The 12,207-nt window shown below is 37.3% G+C and overlaps 2 protein-coding genes across 2 annotated transcripts; both read right to left on the bottom strand.

Annotated features, from left to right (window-relative positions):
- Positions 1-4,993: 4,993 nt before the first annotated feature.
- Positions 4,994-7,756, bottom strand: LOC143535860 (GLABRA2 expression modulator-like). Its single transcript, XM_077029997.1, has 4 exons — positions 7,237-7,756; positions 7,049-7,150; positions 5,517-5,788; positions 4,994-5,433 (listed from the first exon to the last, which is right to left on the bottom strand). The coding sequence occupies exons 1-4, from the start codon at positions 7,556-7,558 to the stop codon at positions 5,242-5,244; spliced, it is 888 nt and encodes a 295-aa protein (XP_076886112.1). The 5' UTR covers positions 7,559-7,756; the 3' UTR covers positions 4,994-5,241.
- Positions 7,757-9,572: 1,816 nt separating this feature from the next.
- Positions 9,573-11,927, bottom strand: LOC143535867 (protein THYLAKOID ASSEMBLY 8, chloroplastic-like). The gene is made up of 3 exons (XM_077030004.1): positions 11,901-11,927; positions 10,223-10,364; positions 9,573-9,844 (listed from the first exon to the last, which is right to left on the bottom strand). The coding sequence occupies exons 1-3, from the start codon at positions 11,925-11,927 to the stop codon at positions 9,573-9,575; spliced, it is 441 nt and encodes a 146-aa protein (XP_076886119.1).
- Positions 11,928-12,207: the final 280 nt, after the last annotated feature.

The following is a 12,207-nucleotide window of genomic DNA, read 5'->3' as shown; positions in this document are numbered from 1 at the left end:
GTATCATGTTGACTAATCAAGAAACACATATTAAATAATTAAAAGAAATTAAATACCAAATTCTCCTAAACGTGGGATGGTATAGAACTATGAAAAAGCAAATTCTTAGAATCTTTGAAATATTCAGTAGAAGAATATAAAATTAAAATATGCATTAGTTATCCATATAATTTGCTAATAATCTATTATACCCACCTGCACTATCAAACTTTGTTAATCGAAAAAGATAAAACAAATAATAACAACAAATTTTCTTTTCTGGGTTTATAGAAATATACCTGAAGGCATTGAAATCCGAAGAATGAGCCTTTTCAGAAGTTGATCAATTGATGACCAAACCCATAATTAATTTGATGGGTTAGCTTGAAAAACCCTAATTAATTTGAGATGGATAAAGAGGGGATTGAGCGGACACAGCCATGGGGAAAGGTTTTGAAAGAGCAAAACTTTTTAGGAATGCTTTGGCACTTGTAAAACGTTTTAGGTGGGGGGTAGCAGCTTCGATTGTCTCGAGAGGCGTTAACGGGACGACGTTAGCAGCCATGTTGGTTGTTTTCCAGTGATTCAGTAGTACAATAGCCAAGCGGCGCCTTGTGGTGACGATGGTGACAGGGTTATACATGTGAGAAAAAACATTTCCATGGAGACGAAAATCTTTGGTTTCATGTGGGTTTCTTCTTGATTAAAGCAGAGAGAGAGGGCTTATCAGCATGTGTTATTTTTTAGTATGAATCTTACAAGGACACTAGAGATAGTCTCTGAAAAAAACTTAAAAGAAAGTAGATCTAAGATGTAGATACACATTAAAGAATTTAGGTTCCAAATCACTTTGTATCTATTTTGTTGGTACATACTTCTAAGTTTCCTTTATAAGTTTGAAACTTAAATCATGATATTATCATATAATGAATACTGGGTCGTCTCTGAAAATTTAAATACCTCGGTCGAGTCAAAATAAAAAGGCCCGTATGCCTTAACGGAAATTTTTATTCGCTAATGTACATGGATAAAACTTTTATCGACCGATTTATTATAAGCAGAAATCATTCTAAGCATTTAATTAACTCATAAATCATTAATACTATGTTACGAGACGAACCGGCTTAATAGGTTCTTTGTATTTGTATTTATTTTAGTTTTTGTATTTGTTCAAGTATTAAGCATCACGTTTGTTATGCTTAAAAAAATAGCAAAAAGCCAAAAAGATGTCTGTTTATATGCAGTTACGTAATTAGTAGTTCGTTTGTGTTTAAAAAAAATGTTGAATTCAGTATGTATGTTAGTTTTGCTTATTTAGATGTTTGGTAATAAGCCGGGTCCGATCGTTTGAGCTACTAGAAAATTCCCTTTCCGTACCCTTACACCTAGCCCTGTTACAGCCATTTTTAAGTCCTCTTGATTTGCATTTGTGTCAATGCAGTTTTATGGATGGATACCTGTTTATGAGTGATACTGAGACCAGAGTGATACTAGCACATCTTTCGCTAGTCCAGATATTAAACCGAGAGGAGAGTTATTATATTATGAGGGGTATGAGCATGTGTGCCTTAACCGGAAACAAAGTACACATGTATGGGCGGCTCTATTGTTTTTATTATAACACTTAACTTTATTTGTGGGATGTTAATCTAGAAATTGTCAGTCTGGGAAACTGGGTATTACCTTAAACCTTACTAGTATTATTGGAGATAACCTACATACTAACGGTCGGGTATTTTGTATATATATTAGTGTATTAATTATGTAGTTTTATTGAATATATTGTTAGAACTTTGGTACTTCATACGTGCTTTTGTATTTCAGGTCATTGATAAAAAAAAGATGCTAAATTGGAGACTTGTACGAGCATGGAATGATATCTCGGGAAGACCGTAGCATGATTTGATGTCTTGGGAAGTGATACAAGGATTCGGGAAGAGTATGGATGAGAAATCATAAGCCGATGCTAAAACTGAACAAGATGGATTGACAAAACGCGACCAAGAAGTAAAACGGGCATATCCTTGGCTAGAAAATGAGTTATGGGAGCCATAATATATGAATTTTGTGTTTCTCGACGAGAGGAATCTGAATATGAGGTTTTCTTAGGTCGCGATACGCGACGGGATGATCATATGGCCCACGTATCGCGATGGACATAAAAACGGGAAAAAAGGGTTTTGACCTATATCTTCTATTTTGCGAACCCTAATCAATATTGACGACCAGCAGCAGCTATTACGCGATTTTGGGTGAATTCCAGGGCTACCAATCATCTCTTGATCAATCCTAATGGCCTTCCTCATCATAATTGAAGATCTATCGATTACGATGCTCGGCTAGTCTTCTTCGAATCATACCCGGGATGTATAGTTTGTAACTTTTACGGTTTTTCTCATGTGATTAAGAACTTTCTTGTATAATTATTGATGGTTGATATATGATTATTGATGTTTAGTATTTCTGTGTGTTCAGTCGGCTTAGGTTTACGTTGGTCATAACGATTTGTTACCAGTTGCTAGATAATTGATCATATAGTTGTTTGATTAGATTGAATACGATAAAACATATAATTGCTCTTAACTGAGTCACACTGGCAAGGACTGTTTGATAACCAGTGCCGTGTGTAAAGAAATTATTGATGTCTAAGGTTTTGTTTGATTGATCAGTTTGTAGTTAACCAGTAATAATTAATCTGTTAGGTTGCATGAGATTACTGTGGGTTGCTTACTTGAATTCCCGGGTGTGATTTGCTTTGTTAATTGCTTGAAACTCGTTTATTTGCTTACTTGCGTAGTTCCATAAATTCACTTTATTCGCTTGTGTGATCAGCACTAAAAACCAGTTACTTCATAATATTAAATATGTACACGAATCACATTGACCACATACTCCTAGTGGATACGATACCTTACTTATCCTATCTAGGTAGTTTAATTAGGTTTTTGATTGACTCAAACGACGGTCATCACATACCTATGATGGAGGTTGTTGTTTGCTTTAGTGTTTGCTTGAGGGCTAGCAAAAGATAAGTGTGGGGATATGATGGTTGGTTAATTTGTATATGTTTTAGTTCATTTATTCTTTAGTTTTAATCATTTATTTTAGGAACTTCGATACTTCGTACCTGTATTATTGGATTTCAGGTCACAGGCGTTAAAGTACTCAATTTGGACCTGTGGTGACACGGAATGAAGACCCGGGACGTCCAGCACACGAAACGAGACAAATTAATAAAGTTTGCTGGTGACAAGACCCATCGTGATACGCAATGGGCTTGCTTGAGGACCCATCGCGTATCGCGATGGGATTTAAAATAACTGTTGACTTTCTGGTCCATCGCGTATGTGAAGACCCCATCGCGTATCGCGATGGGGTGTGCGGACGGGAGTTAGGGTTTATATCATAAATTTTCATCATAAACAACCCTAACTCGTTTTTTATCAAGGAGGCGATTTCCAGCAGTTCCAAGAGGCGATTTCACCATTATAGTTCGTGTCAAGACCATATCTATGATCCATATCATCATTATTGACGATTCGATGATGTCGCGGCTCGGCTAATCTCCTAGAATTTCACCCGGGATGTATAGTTTGTAACTTTTACAGTTTTTCTCATGTGACTAAGAACACTTTTGTATAATTAGTGATGGTTGATATATGATTATTGATGTTTGGTATTTCTGTGTGTTCAATCGGTTTAGGTTTACGTTAGTCTGAACGATTTGTTACCAGTTGCTAGATAATTGATCATATGACTGTTTGATTAGATTGAATACGATAAAACTACGATTGCCCTTAACTGAGTCACACTGGCAAGGACTGTTTGATAACCAGGGCCGTGTGTAAAGTGATTGTTGATGTCTAAGGTTTTATCTGATTGATCAGTCTGTAGTTAATCATTAATAATTTATCTATTAGGTTGCATGAGATTATTGTAGGTTGCTTACTTGAATTCCCGGGTGTGATTTTCTCTTGTTAATTGATTGAAACTCGTTTACTTGCTTGTTTGCTTAATTCTCTAAATTCAACTTAATTGCTTGTGTGATCAGCACTAGAAACCAGTTACTTCATGATATTAAATATGTACACGATTTGCATTGACCACATACTCCTGGTGGATACGATACCTTACTTATCCTATCTATATAGTTTAACTAGGTTTTTGATTGACTCAAACGACGGTCATCAGAGGGTTAGCATCAATGAGAGTGGCGATGTGTCTAGTGATTTATAGACATGTCGGCCTTTATAAAAAATGTAAGCTATTTATGTGCATGTGCAAGGTAAAAGATCCCCACTAATTGCGATGAGGTTCTAGGTAGCAATTAGCATGTCACGTTACTACAAACTAGAAATGACGAGCACTATGACACCATGATGTTATTGGTGGCAAGGAATATGACACCTTTCCATTTGTAGTGGTGAAGAGAGAATGATGGTCAAATCAACTTACACATTCTGCAAAGGTTTAAAACATGACACATTCATGTGAGAGTAAGAATAGAGTTAAATTAAATAGTGTGGTTATATCACTTACAAACAAATATATGCCATTTGTAGTGGCAATTTGTGTTCAGAGATTTCGGCAAAAGTTCATATGAAAACGATGATGTTTTATTTTAATTTATATATGTTAAAATTAAGTAATAAACCTATAGTTATAAATACAATCATTTCGTATGGTGAAATTACACACAAATTTTCACATCGTTTAATCTCTTTTCATACCAACAAACACAATGTCTCAGAATTGTATTCAGTTATATTGGGGTAATGTATCATACGAAAACAGGGTCGGTGACTTTCGCCCCCACCCCCTATATAACAGTCCGCCACTGATGTCATCCATATACTTACATGTATGAACAACAATCGCCTCAATATGAGAGGATGGAACAAGTTGAGTAACGAGTCAAACAAAATACGGGTCCCAATAGCAAATCATTCAAGTTTTTGCGTTAAATGAAAAACAAAATATGGGTAGGCTAGCTTGTAGTTTGAAACTTCAAAATAATCCACAAACAAACTGCTTCAAAAATCTCGAATCCACTGAGTTCTTGAATAAAACATGAATCACAAATTAACTTAAACATATCCAAACAAAAATAAAATTACAAGGTAATTGAACTGTATGCAAAAAACCGAATGTGCATCATTTCTACACCATAAATGAGTGTTGTTACAACAATCGTTTACCTCAAATATCTTTCAGTGTCCATTGATGATATCCTGAATCATCTTTAACATGATGGAACTGAATTCACGCAATGGAAGGTGAAGTGCGTGTCTGCAGGGCTTCCTGTAAGCACTTAACCGCACCATCATAGTTTAAAAAACCCATGTACCAAAACTCGTGGCCATCAACCGATATTACCTGAATGTATTTCTCACCAGACTTAGCTCTACTAGCAGACGGGTTAACTGCTTTCAACTGATGTAACGGAATGATCACCTACAGTTCAAGGACCAGTTTGTTACAATCAGGAAAGTTTAGGTGCTTCTTTGACCAGTTAGATACAAAAAAAAAAGATATACCTTATAATAGCTCCACTCAGTTTTGTCATCGGTTTTATATGACAATGGGTTGTCACTACAATATGCAAGCTTAGCTGTAGATACATATATAACTCCCAAAACGGGGCCTGCTGAAGTTGAAAGGTAACATGCGTATGAGTTTACAAGAAGCTCTTCGGGAACGGTCTCAAATGTTTGTCTGAATATCTTTTCATAACCGCCTTCTGCTAGAACTTTAGTACTCTGTGCAATTCTTCCCAAAGCACCATCCGTGAGACTAGGCGCCGTTTTCACTGGTTTAAACATAAAAGAATATTTGATTTAAGTTTTCAATTCTTTTTCAGTAGTTTGAAATTTATTTTTGGTTCATTTTCAGTTTATGTTTGATTGAATTCATTAAAATATAAGAATCTCATACACAACTATCTTTGTTTGAGAAGTTTATACTATGCAGTTCTTAATTCCTATGGCTTTAAATGAAGGAAACGTTCAGCAAAACGTTTGTAAACCGTGCGACGAAAAGTTCGCTTATTTATGAAACAAATGAACATGAACATGATTTTATGTTTGTTTAGTTAAAATGTTAAATGAACAAATACTAACGTGCACTATATTGTTCAATCACTTTTGTGAACGTGCACTATATTGTTTGTTCATGTATGTTTGTTTATACACACGGTCACACACACACATGCATATATATACGCATATTAAAGAATTTTAGTTATATATGTATATACCTTAAGGAACAATTATATAAAAATAAATAATATGTACATTTTAACTTTGATATTTGGTGTGATAGACTACATTTATAGATGATTTCTCTCTTTTCATGTATGTTTGTTTATCTATTAAATTAAATAATACAAACATATTTTGTTAACAAACAAGCATGAACAAAAAAAACCCGCTCATTTAACTGTTTTTCAGCTTGTTTACTGCCCTAATAATCCCCAATCAAGTATGCAACCTGTTTCTACAGCTGCAGGGCCGCACAATAAGAACCTAGTTCATTTCCTATATATGATCTTAGATCCACAAGTGCTAAAATTAGTTCACCTTATAGATTAAAAAAGAGGGTGCATTACAATCCCAAATACCTTTTTAACTTTTCAATAAGTTGGGATTCCTTATTTTTTACCTCCTTATGACTTATCCATAAGTCATAAGTCACAACCTTGTAACTTATGGAACTTTTCCACTCACACATTAAGCAATCCCAAATACCGTTTTTACTTTTCATTAAGTTATAAGTCATAAGGAGGCAAAAATAAGGAATCCCAAACACCCCCTTATTCTTCTAAATCAACTAGCAATACATAGACTCGTATGTAAGTTTGATTTGACAAAGTGGCGAAACAGTAATGATAGTTGTACTGGTAACAATCTCAAATGCACTACAACAAAGGTCATGCTTAATTTGATCAACCACATTTAAGGGTAACTGACTGTTAGTTACAACTACTATTAACGATAAGTTCATTTCTCAATTTCTATGATTAAAACATCACCATCACAACCGAAACAAAACGATAAGTTAAGTCACTTACAATGGTGCCAGGTGTTTCCAGCAAGGTCTTCAGCTTTCTTTGTAGCTTCTCCAACCTTCTTTCTCCATCTACCAAATGCACCTTTGATATTCTCCATTGAATCTGTAAACAAACCACATCACGGTTCTCAATATCCAATTACAAATCTACACATCAAAACAAACAAACAATAACCTAAAAGCCCTAACTGTTGAAATTAAACGCCTGAGAATCATCAGTCGATCCTCGAGAATTAGACGATCCGTAATCATCACCATCGGTCTTCTCCAACGGCGGCAACGTCCTCTCCTCCACCAAATCCTGACTCCACCGGACCGACTTCTTCGATCGGTTAGCCGGCGAGTAAGCTCCCGGTGTCGTTGTTGTTGACGAAGAACGATCGTCACTTATCTCAACATTGCCTGTCTCAACGGCTGCCAGACCGGTTTTCGGATCCGGTTTATTGTGATCCGGTGCGTCCGAATTGTTCGTTAAGTTAACTTCTGTTAGAGTACCGTTCGCCGATTCCATTGGTTGAACAGGCTTTCGACTGAGTTGTAATTTGAGAGGAAGTGAGGGATTACGGTGGCGCGTGAAATATTGGGTTGCGGCGCGTGATGCGAATTGAATCGGGGTTTTCTATCGATTTTTGGGTCCGACATTTTCAATATATTTGGGTGAGGGGGATGAAACGGATTCCTACTTTGGGAAAAGAGATTCGATCTTCGACTATTGATTAATGACTAATTTACCCCTTGGTTTTATAACTTTTATTAATTCTAAGTTGACAAAATGGCAAAACACGTCCTTGAACGTTTTTTCAATGGTAGTCCTTTAGCAAACTTAATGTCAAGAAACATACTTGATGTTTCAAATCCTTATCACATTACGTCCTTTGGCACTAACCCCGTTAACTTTTTTCGTTAAATCTGGTAATATGCATTAAGGATGAGGCTAACTTTGTAAATTCATATATGTATTTAATAATTGAATAAAACAATTAACATGTTTACAAATAAATGCTCTCTCTCTCTCTCCTCCCTCTCACATCTGATCATCATCCTCATTAATCTATTCATCTCCATCTCTATCCATCATCATCTTTGTCTACACCCACCATCTACAACCACACACCATTCTGAAACACCACCGTCACCGCCTTAGTGAGTTATTGAAATCCTCAAAATTGCTTAGATCTGGTGGCGCCGTCGTTAACAACCTCTGCCACCAATGTCGCCGACAACCACCACTGTTCATCGCCACATGTTATCTCTTTCCACCAGAGTCAACACGACTGCCCATAGTGACCACCAACTCTACAATACCTGATTAAAATAAGCCGGAGCTTACCACTCCACCTGCAACCTCCGATTAAAACCTTATAAATTATTGTCAATTTCGCTTCAAAATTATACTCCATACAATAAGGCTTTTCTTCATAATGCAAAGTCGGGTAGATTTATGCTTTACTTACATTAAATTGGTGTCCGATTGATACTAGAGGAGCTTCAGTTGGATTTCGTTAAACTATTTTTTCCAGTGGGTTCAGCGGCCCAACGTTGGTGGTGGTAGTTTGGTGATCGTAGTGGTAGTTGCGGTTTCGGTGATTGTTAGGTTGTTGTGGTTGTTTAATGGTGGTGGTGGGTGGTGGTGATGAATTGCAGAAAAGTAAGGGAGTGAGAGAGAGGAAAGAGAATAAATAAATATCTTAGGTCGGAGAAGTCTGGGTATGGGGATAAGACGTGGGTGATGTTAACAGCGACGGTGGTGGTGGCGTGAGACTGTGAGAGTGATGGGGTGTGAATGATTTGTTGAAAGCATATACATGGTGGTGGTGGCCGCAGTTGGCGGTAGTGGTCGGAGTTGATGGGATGGTGGTGGCAGAGTGATGGTGGCTGGTGTTTGGTTATGGTTTTGATGGTGGGTTATGATTATTTGGGGAAGAAGATGATGGTTAAAAAGAAGAAAAAAACTTTTATTTATTTAAAGCCCAAAATTTTAAGTCAATTACACAAATAACCCCTGAGGGGGTAAAAAGACTAAATTGCCCTCACATGAGGTGCATATGACTGGATTTAACGAGAAAAACTATCCCTCGTTAGTGAAAAGGACGAACCGTGCAACGCTTTTTGAACATAAAGGATGTATTCTGACATTAAGTTTGCCAAAGGACGTCCATTGAAAAATCGTGCAAACATAAATGATGTCTTTTGGCATTTTGTCTTCTAAGTTCCTAAACCAAGTGTTAAATTAGTCATTATAGTGGCATTGTTTATAATAAGAAGATCGAATCTTGGTTTTATAACTTAAATAAGTTTATTCTAACTTTTTTCTTGAAGACGTTACAACAGCGTCTCTCCTAAAGTCATAACACTTGTGATACCCATTAACTAGACAGAATTACAAATTTTGTCCTTTAAAAAAAGCCAAAAACCGGTTCGTGTCCTTTTCTAAGTTTCCTTGCAGGCGGTGTACTTTAAACTTTTTTTTTCTACACGTTATGTCCTTTATGCTAACTGGGTTAGAAAAACTCAGTTAAATGCCCTCACGTGAGACGCATGTGAGGGCATTTTTGTCTTTTCACCACCTGCAACTCCTTCTTCCCCAACCTCCTCAACCCCCTACTCAACACCTTCCCAACATACTCACCCCTAACCGAATCAAACCTCCATCCACCACTCTTCATCATCTCATAAACCCTAACCGTCGCATCCGCCCTATCAGCCGCAAGCAACGCCTTAACTAACGTCACAACTCCCTTACTGTCAGCCGAAACGAAATCCGCCACTTCCAATTCCAATTCCAATTCCCACAAACCTGCAATTCACCAAACCCTAACCCTAACCACCATCCCAAATCCTCCTGCGCCGCCGGCCGCCGTCCAACCACCACCATCCACCGCAAAAACCACCACCGTCATCGGAAAACGAGTTCCGGCCGGCAGCCATCAAACACCGGCGCCCTTCGTCATCAACACTGACCTGCTAACCATCACCTTCTTCATCACACCACCACAACCCCCGCCGTTCATGACCTTCAACGGATACAGGCCATCGGCCATTTGCCGGAAAACCATATCAGCCGTCGGCAATATTCGCCGAAGCATCCATCCATCAACACTGCCACCACTCAGATCAGTGGTGGCAGGTCATCACCCTTAAACACTGGAGGTTAGCCCACCGGAAAACCGTTAACCGGAGCTCGTTTTTCCGGCGATGAGGTCGGATTTGACGAGACGGGATAAGGTTTTGGAGACGGGGGTTGGATCGGAACGGTGTGAGCGTTTGAGTGATTTGACGGCTTGGATTGCTTCGATGCTTAGGGTTCGGAAAGGGTGCTGTTGATTTTGGGGGGTTTGGAATTATGGGGGATGGATTGGAAAGGGTGAGAGAGACAGATGGTTTTTAACTGAAATGAAGAAGAAAGAGGAAGAAGGAGTTGCAGGTGGTGAAAAGACAAAAATGCCCTCACATGCGTCTCACGTGAGGGCATTTAAGTGAGTTTTTCTAACCCAGTTAGCGTAAAGGACATAACGTGTAGAAAAAAAAAGTTTAAAGTACACCGCCTGCAAGGAAACTTAGAAAAGGACACGAACCGGTTTTTGGCTTTTTTTAAAGGACAAAATTTGTAATTCTGTCCATTAACTAAGTCAGTATTCCTCTTATAGTGGCACTGTTTATATTTCAGAACGCGCACATGACCCAAGATTCGAACATAAGACCCATGGAAGGAAACTCTACGGAAAACCTCCTAATCGACCATTCTATCAAAGGAAAACCTCAAGTTTGTCTAAACAAATTCATAAAAAGTTAGGTTGAGCGTAGTGCAAGATGATGGCCCTAACTCCTAACGTCTTTAAATAGGCCGACTTTTGTGGCGTGATGTTGAGATGAAACTAGATTGAAAAAGTTGAAATATAAAGAAACATAAATATTATCCGAGATGTCAGCATATCGTTGACGTAACTGGAAATTAAAATTGATTAACGTTTATAAGAGAGTTAATTACTGGATTGTGTGGTACTGGTTGAACATGAAGAGTTGCAAATTATTATGAGAGAAGAGTTATGGAATAATGTATAAACTAATGTTATTATCATCCATCAAAACATGTGAAAAAACAAGTTCATTAGATTTGGCTGAAATTATGGTGAAGTGACGTATTATATGTCTTCGTTCTAGGAACATATATTTATATAGATATGTCATCATGCTAACCAATGAGCAATAGAAGTTTCTAAAAGTATTTTCAAATAATTGATTTATGTATTTTGCGCTTCTTATTTAGTATCACACGGTGTTCTTTACTCGTACGTGATTGCAAGATTTTACAGGTTATTTAACTAGAAATAAGCGTATTACGTTTTAGTCATGTTCTTAGCCATCTATGGTTTTTACAAAATTTGGTTTTTATAACTTGTAGATTGATATTCATAAAAATGGGATACTTTGTTGGTAATTCTTTCATCTGAGTGTGAGAATATTGGTTGATGGAAAGAAATTTAGTCCCGAATCCTTTATACTCAATTTGTTAAATATGATACTTAGGCTCTTATCTTTAACCCAAGTAATTGTTTGAAATTTCATGTGATGTAGGAGCATTTGTGGATCATCCGGTTATGTTCTTGTTTTAGTGGCCCTTTGATCTTAGTATTGGGTTAATAGCCATATTAGTCTCGAGGAGTAGCAATGTGGGCCGAAGGAAAGGGAATTAACGATGTGGGCCTACGGAAAGGATCGAGATGGAGATAGAAGCCGAAGGAAAAGTGTTACATAGTTGTTTAGTTTTAGAATTGATTACGTTTTGATAAAGAAATTGCAAACTTTAAGCTTGCAGACATAATCATTTGATCCATTGGAATAAACCCATCTACTTGTTTAAGCCATTTGAATAAGCTCATGTGTTATGCGTATGCATCAAGTGTAATAAGAACTTTGGTTCTTCAAATGGCTTGTGGAAATAACAAAATCATAAACTGTATATTTGCGGGACAAGGAAGTGGTTATGTGTTCCAATCAAAAGGTTGCGAGGTTCAACTTTCAAGAAACTGGCTCAAAATCGATTATCCGAGAGGTGGATCATGGGAAGGAGTGGATATTTTACCCGGATGAAGAGGTAACTAAAGAAGATTTGTGGTGGGTCATGAAGGCTTGAAGTATACACAACCAATGTTTAAGATC

The sequence above is a fragment of the Bidens hawaiensis genome, unplaced genomic scaffold (genome assembly GCF_021521415.1).
Source record: "Bidens hawaiensis isolate Kalapana, Puna unplaced genomic scaffold, B.hawaiensis_p1.1 tig00010669_1, whole genome shotgun sequence".
Classification (NCBI taxonomy): Eukaryota; Viridiplantae; Streptophyta; class Magnoliopsida; order Asterales; family Asteraceae; genus Bidens; species Bidens hawaiensis.
This window is presented reverse-complemented; position numbering and strand designations above follow the sequence as displayed.